At 42.7% G+C, this 13,549-nt stretch overlaps 2 protein-coding genes and 1 long non-coding RNA gene across 4 annotated transcripts; 1 reads left to right on the forward strand and 2 right to left on the reverse strand.

Moving 5' to 3' along the window:
* Positions 1-283: 283 nt before the first annotated feature.
* npc1l1 (NPC1-like 1) lies at positions 284-9,086 on the reverse strand. 2 transcript variants are annotated; one of them, XM_061279594.1, is made up of 21 exons: positions 8,747-9,086; positions 7,575-7,745; positions 6,588-7,493; positions 6,195-6,488; positions 5,902-6,125; positions 5,725-5,825; positions 5,313-5,485; positions 5,112-5,240; positions 4,848-5,030; positions 4,651-4,765; positions 4,030-4,295; positions 3,854-3,943; positions 3,573-3,763; positions 2,737-2,864; positions 2,503-2,632; positions 2,363-2,418; positions 2,121-2,271; positions 1,168-1,399; positions 980-1,093; positions 740-902; positions 284-453 (listed from the first exon to the last, which is right to left on the reverse strand). In XM_061279594.1, exons 1-21 carry the CDS (start codon positions 8,786-8,788, stop codon positions 284-286), a joined length of 4,029 nt encoding a protein of 1,342 aa, XP_061135578.1. In that variant the 5' UTR covers positions 8,789-9,086. The 2 variants fall into 2 exon arrangements, with proteins under 2 accessions (XP_061135578.1, XP_061135577.1); XM_061279593.1 differs by having other exon boundaries at positions 3,573-3,943.
* On the forward strand, positions 1,254-2,889 carry LOC133154698 (uncharacterized). The gene is made up of 5 exons (XR_009714509.1): positions 1,254-1,371; positions 2,018-2,244; positions 2,396-2,441; positions 2,520-2,653; positions 2,749-2,889. It is a non-coding gene; the product is annotated as an uncharacterized LOC133154698 (long non-coding RNA).
* A 2,610-nt stretch (positions 9,087-11,696) lies between the features above and the next one.
* Positions 11,697-13,345, reverse strand: nono (non-POU domain containing, octamer-binding). The gene has a single exon (XM_061279396.1). It carries the CDS (start codon positions 13,213-13,215, stop codon positions 11,947-11,949), a length of 1,269 nt encoding a protein of 422 aa, XP_061135380.1. The 5' UTR covers positions 13,216-13,345; the 3' UTR covers positions 11,697-11,946.
* Positions 13,346-13,549: the final 204 nt, after the last annotated feature.

The raw sequence follows: 13,549 nt of genomic DNA on the forward strand, positions 1-13,549 counted from the left end.
TTGTGAGGAGGTATGTGCTCACTCTTTTCCCATATTAGTGTAGAGAGTCCAATACACAATTGTGAGTTGTTGTGATCAGGGCTTCAGGCCACTTCAAATGGAGGTATGTAGTCAGGTTAATGATTTCCACCCTGGCATTCTCTCTTATTTGCTTGTCCATCTCCAGTTTGGTTTGGGTTAGAGGTATTTATTTACTCATCAGAGCTTTATAATAGTCTGTTTAGTTGTTTTGAGCTCAAAAACGGTCAATTTTCTCTTCTTTCTGTTTGTGTGTCATACTCTGTCATGGGCCATTAGTGTAAACGGCAGCCTTTGTAACGTTAGAGTGAGGCTCCGACTTTCTCTCATTGTCTTCGTAGCCCATGTTATCTCGACTTGTCAGCTCCAATCGCTGGCAGGTCTTTGCTTGTGCCTGCTGGATCTGCAGCAGCACGGCTTTATTCACTCCAGGTCCTGGTTAAAGCACAAATGGAGATTAAGTGTTTGTATGATATAGTTTGAGTACACTATCTGGTGAACCTTTGGGATGATCCTAAAATGCTCTATAAGCTTCACGGGTAAGCAAAAATGACTGAAACATTGAAGTACTAGTTATGCATTCAAAAAAGGTTCAAATTAAGTGTACTGACAAAAGTGATGGAACTGTTGATCAGGTCATACAACCCAAAATGAGAATATCCCTAACTTTTCATGAATCGTGTAGACGAAGTTTAAAAAAAATAATAATAATAAAACGTACCGAAATAGCTCAGCACCACAGGGAGGAAGATGAGTCCGTGAGCCAACCCCAGAAGTGTGATCACCAGGTTGAGGCGGAAGAAGAAGATCTGGATAAGTTGCGCTTTGGCAAAGGCCAAAACAAGGATGCCGGGCAGGTTGGTCATAGCAACACCAGCAAAGACCTTCAAAGTTCAAAGCAAATCCTCTAAGACTGCGACTTGGAAACATCTTCATATCAATGGCAGACTTTGTAACTTACTGCACTGCCCATGTTGGCGGTGGCTTCTTTTGCTCGCTCCACATGAGTGGGTTTTGTGCTGAGAGCAAACGATCTTGTCATGTGAGACACAAATTCCACAGAAATGCCCACTGCCTGTAAACAATGGCAATCGAGAAGATCAACACAAAAAACAACATAATAACTAACCATCAAATCTGTCTACTTACTGTAACCAAGTTAATGAGGGCCACTGCGTTGTAATGGATTCCCCAGAGTGTCATGACCCCAACAGTGTCCACAATGATCATGATGATGGTGATGAGGTTGAGCAGGCCGGAGCGCAGGTCCAAGCCCAGGAGCAGACAGCACACGATGAATGTTGGCAGCAGACACAGTGAGATGTTGAAGAGGCCCTCCGGTACGATGGTCAGGTATTGCTCGTAGAAAACGTTGGTCACCCTGGGAGGGGAAGCGTTTCAAATCATCAACAGATGTGGCTTTCACATATCTTTTAATGATATCAACACTGGCTATAGGTACTCATTTGAATGTCTGCCACATGTATGTCTGCTTGAAAACAATTCTAGAGATGGATACGTTTAATATGAATCCATTTTTGAACTGAAATATAGTTGTCTCTTGTACTAGTTAAGATTACAACAGTTTGCATTACTGATTGTGAAGGCCGTTGGCATGGCAGCACATACTGAGGTTAAAATTTAAGTGGTTGAAAAAAAAAAATCCACATATGGCACAAAGTACTGGAAGCTGTCCACGAAAAATAATTGCTATGAAATCAAGAGAATCAACAATATAACTATGTAATGTGGAATAAATATTCAAATTTAGGTTGTTAATCTGATCATGTGTAGGCCCACCGCCCGTTTTACACAAACTGACATCTTGATGTCTTGTTTCAGTGTTTCCGATTGATTTTGCTTTAAAAAAAAAAAAACAGAAAACGGAGGGGAAATGGCGCTAAATCCCCTAAAAAGAATTTGAAATATTTGAAATGTGGAGGGAAAAAAATATGTGAATATGTAAACCATGTGCTTGTTTGTGTCTCCTTTACTGCAGTTTGGAACACATTTGAAGATCAACAGTTTGGTGCTGCATCAGACATGGCAGATAGATGAAATGACGAAAACAAAGAATGATGTCAAGAGCAAGAACTCCTTACGTGTATGGGAAGACCTCAAAGTCCGGAGAGGTTCCCTCTATGTTCCGCATGCCCTCAGTGATCTTGTCAGCCAGCTCTCTGGCCCTCAATAGTGCTGCAGTGAACTCTTGAGAGTTGCTCAGAGGTGTGTGGTAAGCCATGAAGCGAGAAGCTGTGTGCACAGATAAAGGTGCCGCCACATATACGTTGACTCCCTTTGTGAAAACTGTTTGGACTGTGATTTGATTTTGGAGATGTCTCACCAATAATTTCTCCACTGTCGTCTCTCACCACAGCCGTGTCATAGGCTCCAAGTCCTCTTCACGATGAAAGCACAGCCAAGTGAGTATGCAGTTTGTCGGTCGCGATAACTTTGTGTTTGCACTTTACGAACAATACACACCCTTTGGGACACTGCAGGTCAGGCCTGTTAGCCAAGAAGTTAGGAAGAAATCGGTTGAACTCTTCCACCGTGGGCCGCAGGACGCCATCTGCGGGGGTCTTCATACACTTTCGTCCACAGAGAAGAGGAGCTATGATAATATGAGGGCATGGTGGGTTTATTATTTAGAAAGTCGTAAAAAGACTCGGTAGACTCGTGGTGAATGTGCATTGCATCATCAACAGCCATGCTCACATTTGTCTGCAGAACAGAACTTTCCAGCATTTGGACCAAAGCTATAAAGTCGACAACATCTGGATCCCGGGTTCAGCCAGTCGATGAAATCATCAACCCAGGAGTTTGCAGAGATGCCAATGTAAGATCTACAGAGCAAATAATAAATTAACTGGAGTAAACATGAATTAAACAGGTGTAATAATATTGTCATGTGTTGTAAAAATGATGAAGTGTTTTTTTGGATAAGAAAAAACAACATTCATGGTAGATATGTGTTTTTAATTGGACAATGCCAATATGTGATACCTCAGTTAAAAATCCTCACAAATATAATATTTTGTTTTTTAAAGGCTTCTTTGTATCACAAAGTAAATAGCATTGCAAATTTGCATCCAGCCTCTTGGTAAAAGAGACTAACCCAGCAATATTAGTCCAGTTTTACATTACAAAAGGCAATAACAGTGCATTTTACAGTATACAGGTATTCAAAATGTCATGCGCGTAGATGGAAATAAATTTTTGGCCTTCACATTGATTTCAATTTTAAAATATCTATCACCCACTTTGTACGAGGATACTGGATAGTCACTTTTAAGTTCTGTCAAATTTGCTTTGTATCACGTATCAAAGGTATAATCGTTTTCTAATCTTGGCACACTCAGTGACAAGTGACCTTTATCAGCCCAGAGCGGATCATGTAACTGACATTTTGACTATCAGATCTGATTGTGAAGATATAAAAGTTGCTACTATGATATCAGTTGGTTCAAGGATGTGTCAGGCAATAGAATATGCTTTTTGCTGTGTCGCATTGAATGATCTGAGCGGCAAGATTCTGAATACAAAGGACTCACAGTTCAGGGTGATTGGCGGCATATTGAATCTTCTGGATCATTGAGAACTGGTCGCAGCCAACACTGGAACACACACCGTTCATACCCTCCACTGTGGCAAAATTGAAGCCTCTTTTTGTTACAAAATAAACTGGGACGCCAACTTCCAAGTATTTGTATAAATACTGGAAATAATCCAGCATATATGAACCCTGCAGACGAGGAAAATACATTTGTGAGGCATCATAAAAAGAGCAAAAACAATGATTATGTGCAGTCTGCAAATACTGTATCGCACTGACCTTGGGCATCGCCAGTTCCTGATCCAAACCCACTGTCACATTGAACATGAGGTACAGAGAAGCACTGAACATGAAGAGGAACACCAACATCTGAAGAGAAAGTGGGGGTGGAACACCTTTTGAACATGACGCTAATATGATGTCAGAATAATGAAAGTAACTCTTAGAGGTTGTACCACAATGAATCTCATGTAACGGTTCAGCAGCACGGGAGCGTAATAGTTCCTCATGAGGGGCAACAGGAAGCCCTCGTTGGGCTTGTCGGATTTCTGGGTCTTTACGGTGACGCAGCAGAGAAGCTCGCAGCGGTTTTTGTCTTGGCGCCGGGCGTCCAGGGAGAGCAGCGCCACAAACGCTGTCATCTGGAGAACAAAGTCCATAAGCACAGCCAAAGCTGCGTACAAAGCGAAGGTCTTCACTGCAGGCATGGTGGACAGGGCACCTTGGAGGAAAACCAAACACGGCAGATTGTACAGAAATTGCCCAAAAAATTATTTTCATTTTATTTTGTTCAATGTTTTACCAGGTAAGTCAATTGAGAACGCTTTCTCATTTACAATAACACCCTGGAGGCAAGGTGTGCAAAGTGTCTTGCCCAAGGACACAACAACACGGAGCTGGGTTCTTCCTTCCGGTTTCTGAGCGACCCGCTCTACTGCCTGAGCCATGGCCGCCAACATATTAAATTGCCAATCACTCCATGACATTGTACAGCGCCATAGTATCCTTTTAGAACTGAGGAATATGATATGTATTGATAAAACTGTCTAGAATGGCAGAAGAATATTTTTCCTTACCCAAAAAGAAGCAAACAGACTCAGAGAGACTGCACAGGAGCATGCTGGGAGCAACGTTTCCTAGCACGCGGCCAATATGCTGCTCTCTTTTCTCTCCAGGCTGCCGCACATCTCTCTGCCAAAGTGACCAAAAACGTCATACCAAATAGTCATGATAAACGCACTCGGAAGAATCACGATCTACAAAAAATAAACACCTGATATTCTAGAACAAAGATGAAAATGTTGTCAGCTCCGACAGCAAGTACCAGGAACGGTACGACCTGCAGGATGACCAACGAGGAGGGAATTCCGATCCAAAAGTAGAAGCCCATGGAGGCCAGCACCGAGCATCCAACCACCATAATCCCACCAAAACCCACAAGAAACTTTGAATCCACCTAGAATAAATGCAGACAATTGGAAAATTCCTTCGGAACTACGATTGTCTATAGACCATGCCATGTGTAAGTAAGTCTTACCAGTATGCGTCTCCAAGAAGAATACTCTCCCAGGGCAACAGCGATGTAAACAAAGATGACAGCGTAGCTGATCATGAATATGGGAATGTCTTCTGCTGTAGTCCGATTGATCTCATCCTCCAGAGACCTCTGTGGACAGAAACGGATCCATACTTTTCTGCTGGAAAACATCATTTGTGACTTTCCAGATTTTTACCACACCTCTGCCATGTATGCAAACGTAAAGTTGGCGGTCGGGTTTCTCTGGTAGTCTTGGACAATTTTCAGAAACTCTTTCTCCCACTTCATGGCTACGTTGTATTTTACGTCGGTCCTCGGATAGTTGTTGAGGGAGAAGGTTAAAATGAAGGCCTCTGCGTTGGTGTACTCGTCACCTGGAAGGGCAAATATGTTTGAAAGCATGATGTTTATTTATTTTCAAATAAGTACTAATGTGGATGCAAAATCTACAGTCAAATAGCAGTTTGTTGTATGGCTTGGAAGACGAATCCTGGTGGACTCCTTGATCCGATAGACACCTTAGTCTAATTCCCATTTTAATACAACCCCCTTTTAAAGCCGATCACTTGATAATCACTTGTTCAAACTGAGGTTGGTGCTCCAAGCCGCTCACCCTGATAGCCGCCGACAGCCAGGAAGGGAAAGACTGGACCTCCATAGTCAGCCATGCAGCTCAGTCCTAGATCAGTGATGTCTTTGAATGACAGAGGTGAACTTGAGAAGACACAGAGAGAAAAAGGACTCTGAGTGAACGCTGTAGCAGTTTGCATGCATCTTCAGGAGTGCTTACTTGAGGCAGTAGACCAGGTGATCTCTCCAATCCACTTCTTTGGTCTCCCCCAGCTCAGTCATGTTCACCTTGGCATTGATGTTGTCCAGGCTGTTCTGAAAATATTGTGGCAGACTGTTGACGGCACAGTCGGTCAGGGAGGAGTTGTTGGGGTTCAGTGGTGCAAAACACACGTCCTTCAGACTTGCTGTGCGATTTAGGTCATCTGACCAGAACTCAATATCCTAAAAAAATAAATCAAAGACGTAGTTAATCATCTTGATTAGCCTCTAATCGGTTCCTGCGACGTTTACCTGTATTTTTTTCTGGAGAAGCAGCATTTCAATGATGAGCTCTTTGGAGACAAGCCCACTGAAGTTCTGTGGCCCAAAGAGCAAAGAGTCATAAAGGTGGCCTTTTCTGCCTGGTGCCGTCAAAATCAGCTGGTTGGTCCTGAAGAACGGCCCAAAATGTTTGTCGTGAAAATCTTTCTCCTGACGAGCTCGGCTGTTGGGAGCCGACCAGAGCTCCACTGGGTCAGTTGTGAGCTCCATGAACATGAGGCCGGTGGCGAACGCAGCGACGACGACAGCCGACACCAGGAGCACCTTAGATGGCGAGGACAGATGACCGAGTCAGACAACTTTGTGTGACAACCAGCATTTTGATACAGGACGAAAGTGATCTTCTTTTAACCAGAAACTAACCATGAGGGGATAAGTAGCCATGAATGTTCCCCATTTCTGAAACAGAGAGCTAAGGAAGGCCTGAGCGACCATGCTGTTCTTGTCAGCACACGTCACCTCTGACGGATGAATGGCCCGCTGACTCACATTGTTACAGTTCTGATCTTTGCCTTTCCTCTTCTTTTTCTCTTCATCCTGCTTATTCTTCATCTTGACCAAATAAGAAACCACAAGGAAGAAGATGAAGGAAAAGATCAGGAGGCAGAAGAAGATGATGGCAATGACAAGGAAGCCATCCGTGCCCAAAAGTCTGAAGGGTCCCGGTGGCAGTGGGGGAGGTGGAAAGACAGGGCACGATCCTTTGCAGTCTTGACACGAGCACGCCTGACCTCCGGACGGCGTGGTCTCATTGCACTTCAAGGCTTGCCCATTGTAGGGAATCACACCCTTCGGTACTCCCTCCATTTCTCCCGGCTTTATGAGTCTGAAATCAATGTCCAGTGGCGCCAGACCGTTGCCCGTATCTCCCTGGAAATCGTACCAGCGCTGGGGGGTGCACAACTTGGCGCCGTAGCGGCCGCACATGGTGGCGATGGCGAAGCCTCCCGTGGCAGGGATCCGTACGTTTTGACACGACTGGAAGGAGGCGTCTGCAAAGGTGGTGGAGATGTATGCCTGGTACGCCACCACAGCCTCTCGGGTTTTTCCGAGGTGAGTGACATTCTCGACCTTTGTGACTTTGACTGTCTGGCTCTGGTTTGGGCTGCAGGTGTTGATACAGTGCAGGTGGGCAAAGTTTTCAGCACAAGAAGGGCAGCGCACCAGCAGGGCCTTAGATAGGGTCAAACTCATTTCCAAGGATGACAACTGCTTTATGGAGCAACATGCAAATGTGTTGCCAGCTCCCTTGTCCAACATCGGACACACCTGCATTTGAGGAACATGTTTAACAAGATGGTTAGTTGTTTTGTTTGTTATGAGTTTCATTTTCTCGCCATCACTACAGACCTGTTGAAGTTTGCGGTAGTGTTCTCCCGTCAGTTCTCGGGCCCGGCTGTAATTTCGGCAGGGGACAATGGGAGGGATGAGGGTCCCTCCCACTGTAGGATTTTTGCCACATTCTTCGTAAAACTCACAGTAGCCGGGTTGATGCTCAGTCTGTGAAAGAACCTGCACAGTCTGAAACACAATCGGAATGAGAATGACCGTCAAGAAATAATGACAGTTGACAGTTCTCTTCATTTTGATAAACTAATCCAACTGCGTTATGGCCATGTGTCAACCACAGATATGTTTTGGTGGAGGGAGGCGGTAGGGGCAAAGTGGGTAGAACAAATACAGGTTCATACAAACAATTTTAATATATTCATTGCTTATTGTGACCTAATTTATGCTACACATAAGAACGCTATCAACCAATTGGAAAATTCCCCCATTAGGCTACTACATGATCATCTGCAACTGTTCTACTTCTACGACACTTTCTGTCTTAATTTACACCATTTTCGAATATTTTTAATGAAAGTGAAAGAAAATGTTAACATTTGCAAATACAAATGAGATCTGATTTATCATGACTTATACAGCTTCCAAAGATGTCAGCAGTCAACCCCATAAAGTTTATCATCCTGGCGTCGGGCCTGTACTGTGCACTGCACCGACCTAATCAACCTCGACAGAAATGATGAACAGCAACATTTCAAGGTTGATTAATTTGACATTTATGATGTCATTAACATCCACACACTACCGGCTTTTAAAAGTATGCTCATTACTAAAATGTGGTATTAAAACAAGCAGCTGAAAAGCACGTCCTTAATAATAGTACACGTTTGTATTATTATTAAATTGTACAAATCACACTTTTTATGATCCATTGAAAAGCATTTTGTCAGGTTTTTTTTGGTCAGCAAAAAAATTTAACACGCTTGAATAAACACATGTATTTATGTAAATTGATTATTTACATTACAATTGACAACAAAATCCAGAACAAAGTGTATTAGACTAACTCACATAGTCACAATATAAACGCGATAGAAATAAAAGGATGGAGTATTATACTAATTTATATCACATTTCTATAATACTGTTGTACTAATATTTTTGTCTGTATGATTCATAGGAAGCAGAGTACTGCTATAAAAAAAGTGTCCATATACTGATAAAGACATTCTCACCGTGCATGTCAGAAAAGTGATCAGACTTGCGACAAGACGCATGACTTTTGCTGTTTCAACCACAAAAGGATCCTCAGTCACAATCGAAGCGTGTCAATCACTGCCGTCCCTGCATTTGATCATCCACTTGAAGGGAAATCCGAGTCGTCTTGCTTTCCCGTCGCACCTCTGCCAGTCTAACTGTTCACTGCTGGGATTGCACAAACATTCTGACATGTTCAGTTTCAGCACTCCTATGATGTCACGGTCTTATCTGGTCCGATAGCAGATTTGGTCAGAGGCAGTTATGGATGATCAATAACTGTCTGATGATTAACCTGAGCGATGTTGATAGGGTTGCCTGGAGATGCGGCCCAACTGGGAAAAACTAGAATATCAACCACACCCTGCTTTCTGCAACTATGCGGAACTCAAATATAATGTGAATGAATTTGAATCATATTACGATCACGTGTTTTGCTCACACCACTGCCAGGGATATAAATTAAGTCTGTATACGCAGACCTTTAGACCAGTGATTCCCAACAAAGGTGCCATGGCACACGAGTGTGGTGTGAGAGATCATCATGTTTCTTGTGAGAAATTCAATCCAATTTCAATGAATTGGTTCAAGAATTGTAGATTAATTCTATCAATCTATAATATCTTTGTTTCTTTTATGCCAGCAGTCTTTCGAGACAGGCAAAACAATTAAACAGTCGGTTTGTGTGTATACAAAGTGTTACTTTCGTAGTATTCATCATTTTTTGGTGGTGTACCGTGAGTTTTATCCAATGTAAAATGCCTTGGCTCAGTAAAGCTTGGGAAATTGCTTAAAGTCATCATTTCTTTATTTCTGATGGTTGCAGCATTTTGTTGTTCATCGACACAACTCTGGACAAAAATGACGGTAGAAGACAGGGGCAGCCGTGTCACGTCGATATTATCGTTCCCTCGATCAAATCCTACAATCAAAACTTAAACCTGTAATTGACATTGTTATCGTATGTCAAGGTCAAAGCTTTGATAAAAGTGAGCTGCGTGTTGCATGTGTGTGAAGAGCAAAGGTGCGCAAGCATTTGGAAGAATGATAAAACTTAATGGTAGAAAAAGACAAGAAGAAATGGGTCAGATAGGGACTCCCTTGCTCAAACTGGCTGAAAAACCACCGCACAATGTACAGTTTTGCCACTTCATTGAACTGTGCAGCATCATTTACAAAAGTGTTTCCTCCACTTCTACAATTAAATAACATTAGGAAATATAAGAAATCCCTTGCAATCTTATTTTGTGTTCGACAAAATCATGCTAAAGTCATTAAACGACTTTATTTTAATAACAATTCACAATGATGTGTCACTTTGTGTTTCTGTGGCAACCTTACACTTATACTCTACATTCCAATTTATCCAATCATTTCAACTTCATGATGTGTAACAAAATGTTTAAATGCCCAATTAAAAAAAAAAAGCACCTGATTAATTTATGTCAATATTAACAAAATTGCTCCGAATATTTTCAACATACAACTATATCATTACTGTGTTTACAAGTGATTTATGTGGTAATGCGAGAAAGATAAGGTGAAAAATCACAATAGTCTTTGCTGTTTTAATGGTGTTGATTTTAAACTAATCATATTTTTTCTCTTTTTTTAACAATCCATTAATCATTCACTACGTTGCTCAGCAAGATTCGAACCATCACCTGCTTAACTGTCTGAAAAGATGTTACGCAGTAAAGATAAGAAGCCCCTCAACTATCTGCAATTCAGACACGTTTGTAAAAAAGCCCCTCGCACGTCCCAACATGCAAATCTGAGTGACTACATCTTTAGTGGGTACTTGGTAGATGAGCCTCAGATAAGATTATCAATATACAAAAAAAAAAAGAAAAATTTAACTGACTGAGCAAAATACCTGCTGAAACATCAACACTTAACCTTTGACCCCATAAGGTTTGCACGCTTGTGTTTGCTGTCTGTATACAGCCCCTTTTACTGCTCTCCAATAAATATCACGGGTGATATTTTTCAGAGACAGATGTTTTTTTTTTTTATTGGAAGGGGTCCATATACAATGCACATGTCCTCTACCATAAATCTGTTTTATAGTACAGAATACTATAGCATGTGAATACACACAATAGGTTAAGTGGAGGCTCAAAATGATGGATGGAAACCTCTTCAGAAGAGTTGTTCAAAAATCTTGAGTTTGCTTTAAGCGTTAATATTTTCTATGACATGGTATACTGCCACAGAATCAGGTCATTGAAAAGAACATTTGTCAATTTGCACACAAAAACACTTCACAAATTCATTTAATGTTGGGAAAATTAGTACACATTAATGAGGGGCTAGCAGAGCTATATTTTAGAATTAAAACATATCAACCAGACATGACTAATTGGGATGACCAAAATTATGGCATTTGTGCAAATATGTAAAAGATAAGGTAAAAAAGGGATGTGTGGGTTTGTCTGATTGAAAACATCGATAAGACATCTCTTTGCTAGCAGGAAATTAAGTTTATTGACTCATATAGTCTGCAGACTGTGACACACCTTTGGTGATACAGGAAAGGGGATTCCTTTCCTGCAATAATGACTCATGATAAGTTGGCATGTTCTGATCAATAGTGCTTTTAATTAATAACTTACTCTTCACAAATTAGAAACAAAATAAAACACCTTGTCATGGCTTGTTGGTCCTCTATGTACAATATTTGACCACCTCATCTGTAATTACCTCAAAGATTTAGAGTTATATCTACAACATAAAATATTGGGTTAGGTTGCATACAGTATCGGCGCCATCTAGTGAATCATCGAAGGGATTGTTGAAGATGAATTAGTTCCTCAATGATAACGTATTGTCAGGCCTATAATGCTTATCAGTGACAAACTTGGTCGATTTACCTATCCCAAAAATTGCGTGTTTGTTCTTGTCTTTTCAAAAGGAACTTCACTCTCAAAGGTTTTCATATAGAATTTAATTACAGAAAACAACAAATTCAGAACAAATATCTTTTTATACCCATACGGAAAAAAGAAAACATGGCTCAATTGAGAAGTTTAAGAAAAAAAAAAGCTAATTCAAAAGTAAGGGAAAATAAACATACATGCCACTTTAAAAAAATAAAATAAAAAAGACAAAAGTGAATCTCAGAACTATCATGTCTTTGAAAAAACAAACAAAAAACAGTTGAGTATGCAAACAGGATTTAAAATCTGCGTTGCTTGTTTGGTACATAGTCCCCTGGTCCGGGGAGGCCTCTGGGGAAGCCCCCCTGACCTCCAGGCATGCTGGCATTGCCCGGGGCCACCATGAGAGTTGCGCTGTCTGCCGGCATGCCAGTGGGGGCCATGTGCATCCTCATGTCTTGCTCGCGGCTCTCTCCCTGAAAGCTGCCTCTGAAGCCCTCCTGCTGACGTTTCATCAGCTCCTCATTGCGCATGCGCATCTCCTCCTCCCTCCGCCGGCGTTCCTCCTCTTGCCGGAGCTCAGCCTGCTTTCGCTTCTGCACTTCTTGGCTGTGGAGCTCCTCCATCCTGCGCAACTCCTCTTGCCGCCTCAGCAGGTCTTGTCTCATCAGCATCACCTGATGCTCATGTCGTGCTGCCTCCATCTCAGCCTCCAGCTTCTCCTGAGCCTCTTTCATGTTGCGGTCCACCATCTCGTACTGTTGCTTCTCCATCTCCATCAGCGCCTTCCAGCGCATAGCGTACTCGTACTCAAAGGAGCCCGGCTGAGCGAATCGCGGCGGCTGCTCACGTTCTTTATGGTACTGCTGGTTCTTGTTTATGAGTTTCTCGGACAGACCCTCCTCATCATCGAGCTGCTCCATAGGCTCCACGATGATGGGGCGAGGGAAGGCTGTAAGGAGATAGGCGCCATCATTGCATTTGTCCAGAGCCTTTCTTGCAGCTGGTTTGGAAGTGTACTCCACAATGCCTTTTCCAGTAGGTCTCCCTCGGTCGTCCACAATGATCACAGCTCGCTCAATCTGCCCAAAAACGGAGAAGGCCTCCTCCAGCAGCTCATTGGACACAAAGTCTGGCAGATTTTTTACAGAAAGAGCAGCACCGTGTGTTGCAAACCTAACGCGGATGGGTCTTCCTCTGAACGGGGCATCATCCAGCTCAGCTCTGGCGATCTCTGCGATAATTCTAGTCTCCAGGCGGACGAAGCCGAAGCCTCGGTCCTTGTTGACAAAAACCTCAGTGGCCTTGCCGTACTTTGCAAACAGCTTTTCAATGTCATCCTCCGTGACCCCGGCAGGCAGGTTTCCGACAAACAGCCTGCTGCGCTGGGTGAAGGTTTTCTCACCAGGCTTCCTGAAGCTTTGCAGGTCCAGTGTGAGGGCCTCGTTCGGGCGGGTTGTGTCGCTCGGCTCCTGGCCGTTCGCATTTCCCCCATGTTTCTTATGGTCTCCCTGGCCAGAGTGACGGTTTGGGCCATGGTTCTGTTGAGGGCCTCGGTTTCCTTGCATTTTTTTTTGCAACTCACTAAGAAACCGAGTCGATAAATCGCCCGAATCTCTTTGCAATCGCGGGGTACAGAGACGAGTAAAAATGGCGTGTCTGTATGCTGCGGCGACCCTATTGTGACGTCAAACTGACGCGACGAATAGGTTTGAAATTTTTTGAAGTCACACACTGGCACACTTTAAAACCATTTAGTTTGATAATAATTATTTTACGTTCACACTCTGCTTCCATCACACTATCAAGGCGTTGGTTTAATTTTTAGCAAATGCCGACGTTCTAATAGGAGTTTATTTTTTTCTTGCTCATTAACGCGTCTCGCGAGAATATACAAGAGAC

The sequence above is a fragment of the Syngnathus typhle genome, linkage group LG5 (genome assembly GCF_033458585.1).
Source record: "Syngnathus typhle isolate RoL2023-S1 ecotype Sweden linkage group LG5, RoL_Styp_1.0, whole genome shotgun sequence".
NCBI lineage: Eukaryota > Metazoa > Chordata > Actinopteri > Syngnathiformes > Syngnathidae > Syngnathus > Syngnathus typhle.

What these genes read in the sequence shown, in the direction of transcription:
- npc1l1 (XM_061279593.1), bottom strand. Translation starts at nt 8,788, where the DNA reads ATGCGTCTTGTCGCAAGTCTGATCACTTTTCTGACATGCACG. An exon ending in CACCTGGTCTACTGCCTCAA is followed by an intron (nt 5,826 to 5,901) that starts GTAAGCACTCCT and finishes TGTCTTCTCAAG; the next exon opens with TTCACCTCTGTCATTCAAAG. An exon ending in CGACAGTGGAGAAATTATTG is followed by an intron (nt 2,272 to 2,362) that starts GTGAGACATCTC and finishes CTGTGCACACAG; the next exon opens with CTTCTCGCTTCATGGCTTAC.
- nono (XM_061279396.1), bottom strand. Translation starts at nt 13,215, where the DNA reads ATGCAAGGAAACCGAGGCCCTCAACAGAACCATGGCCCAAACCGTCAC.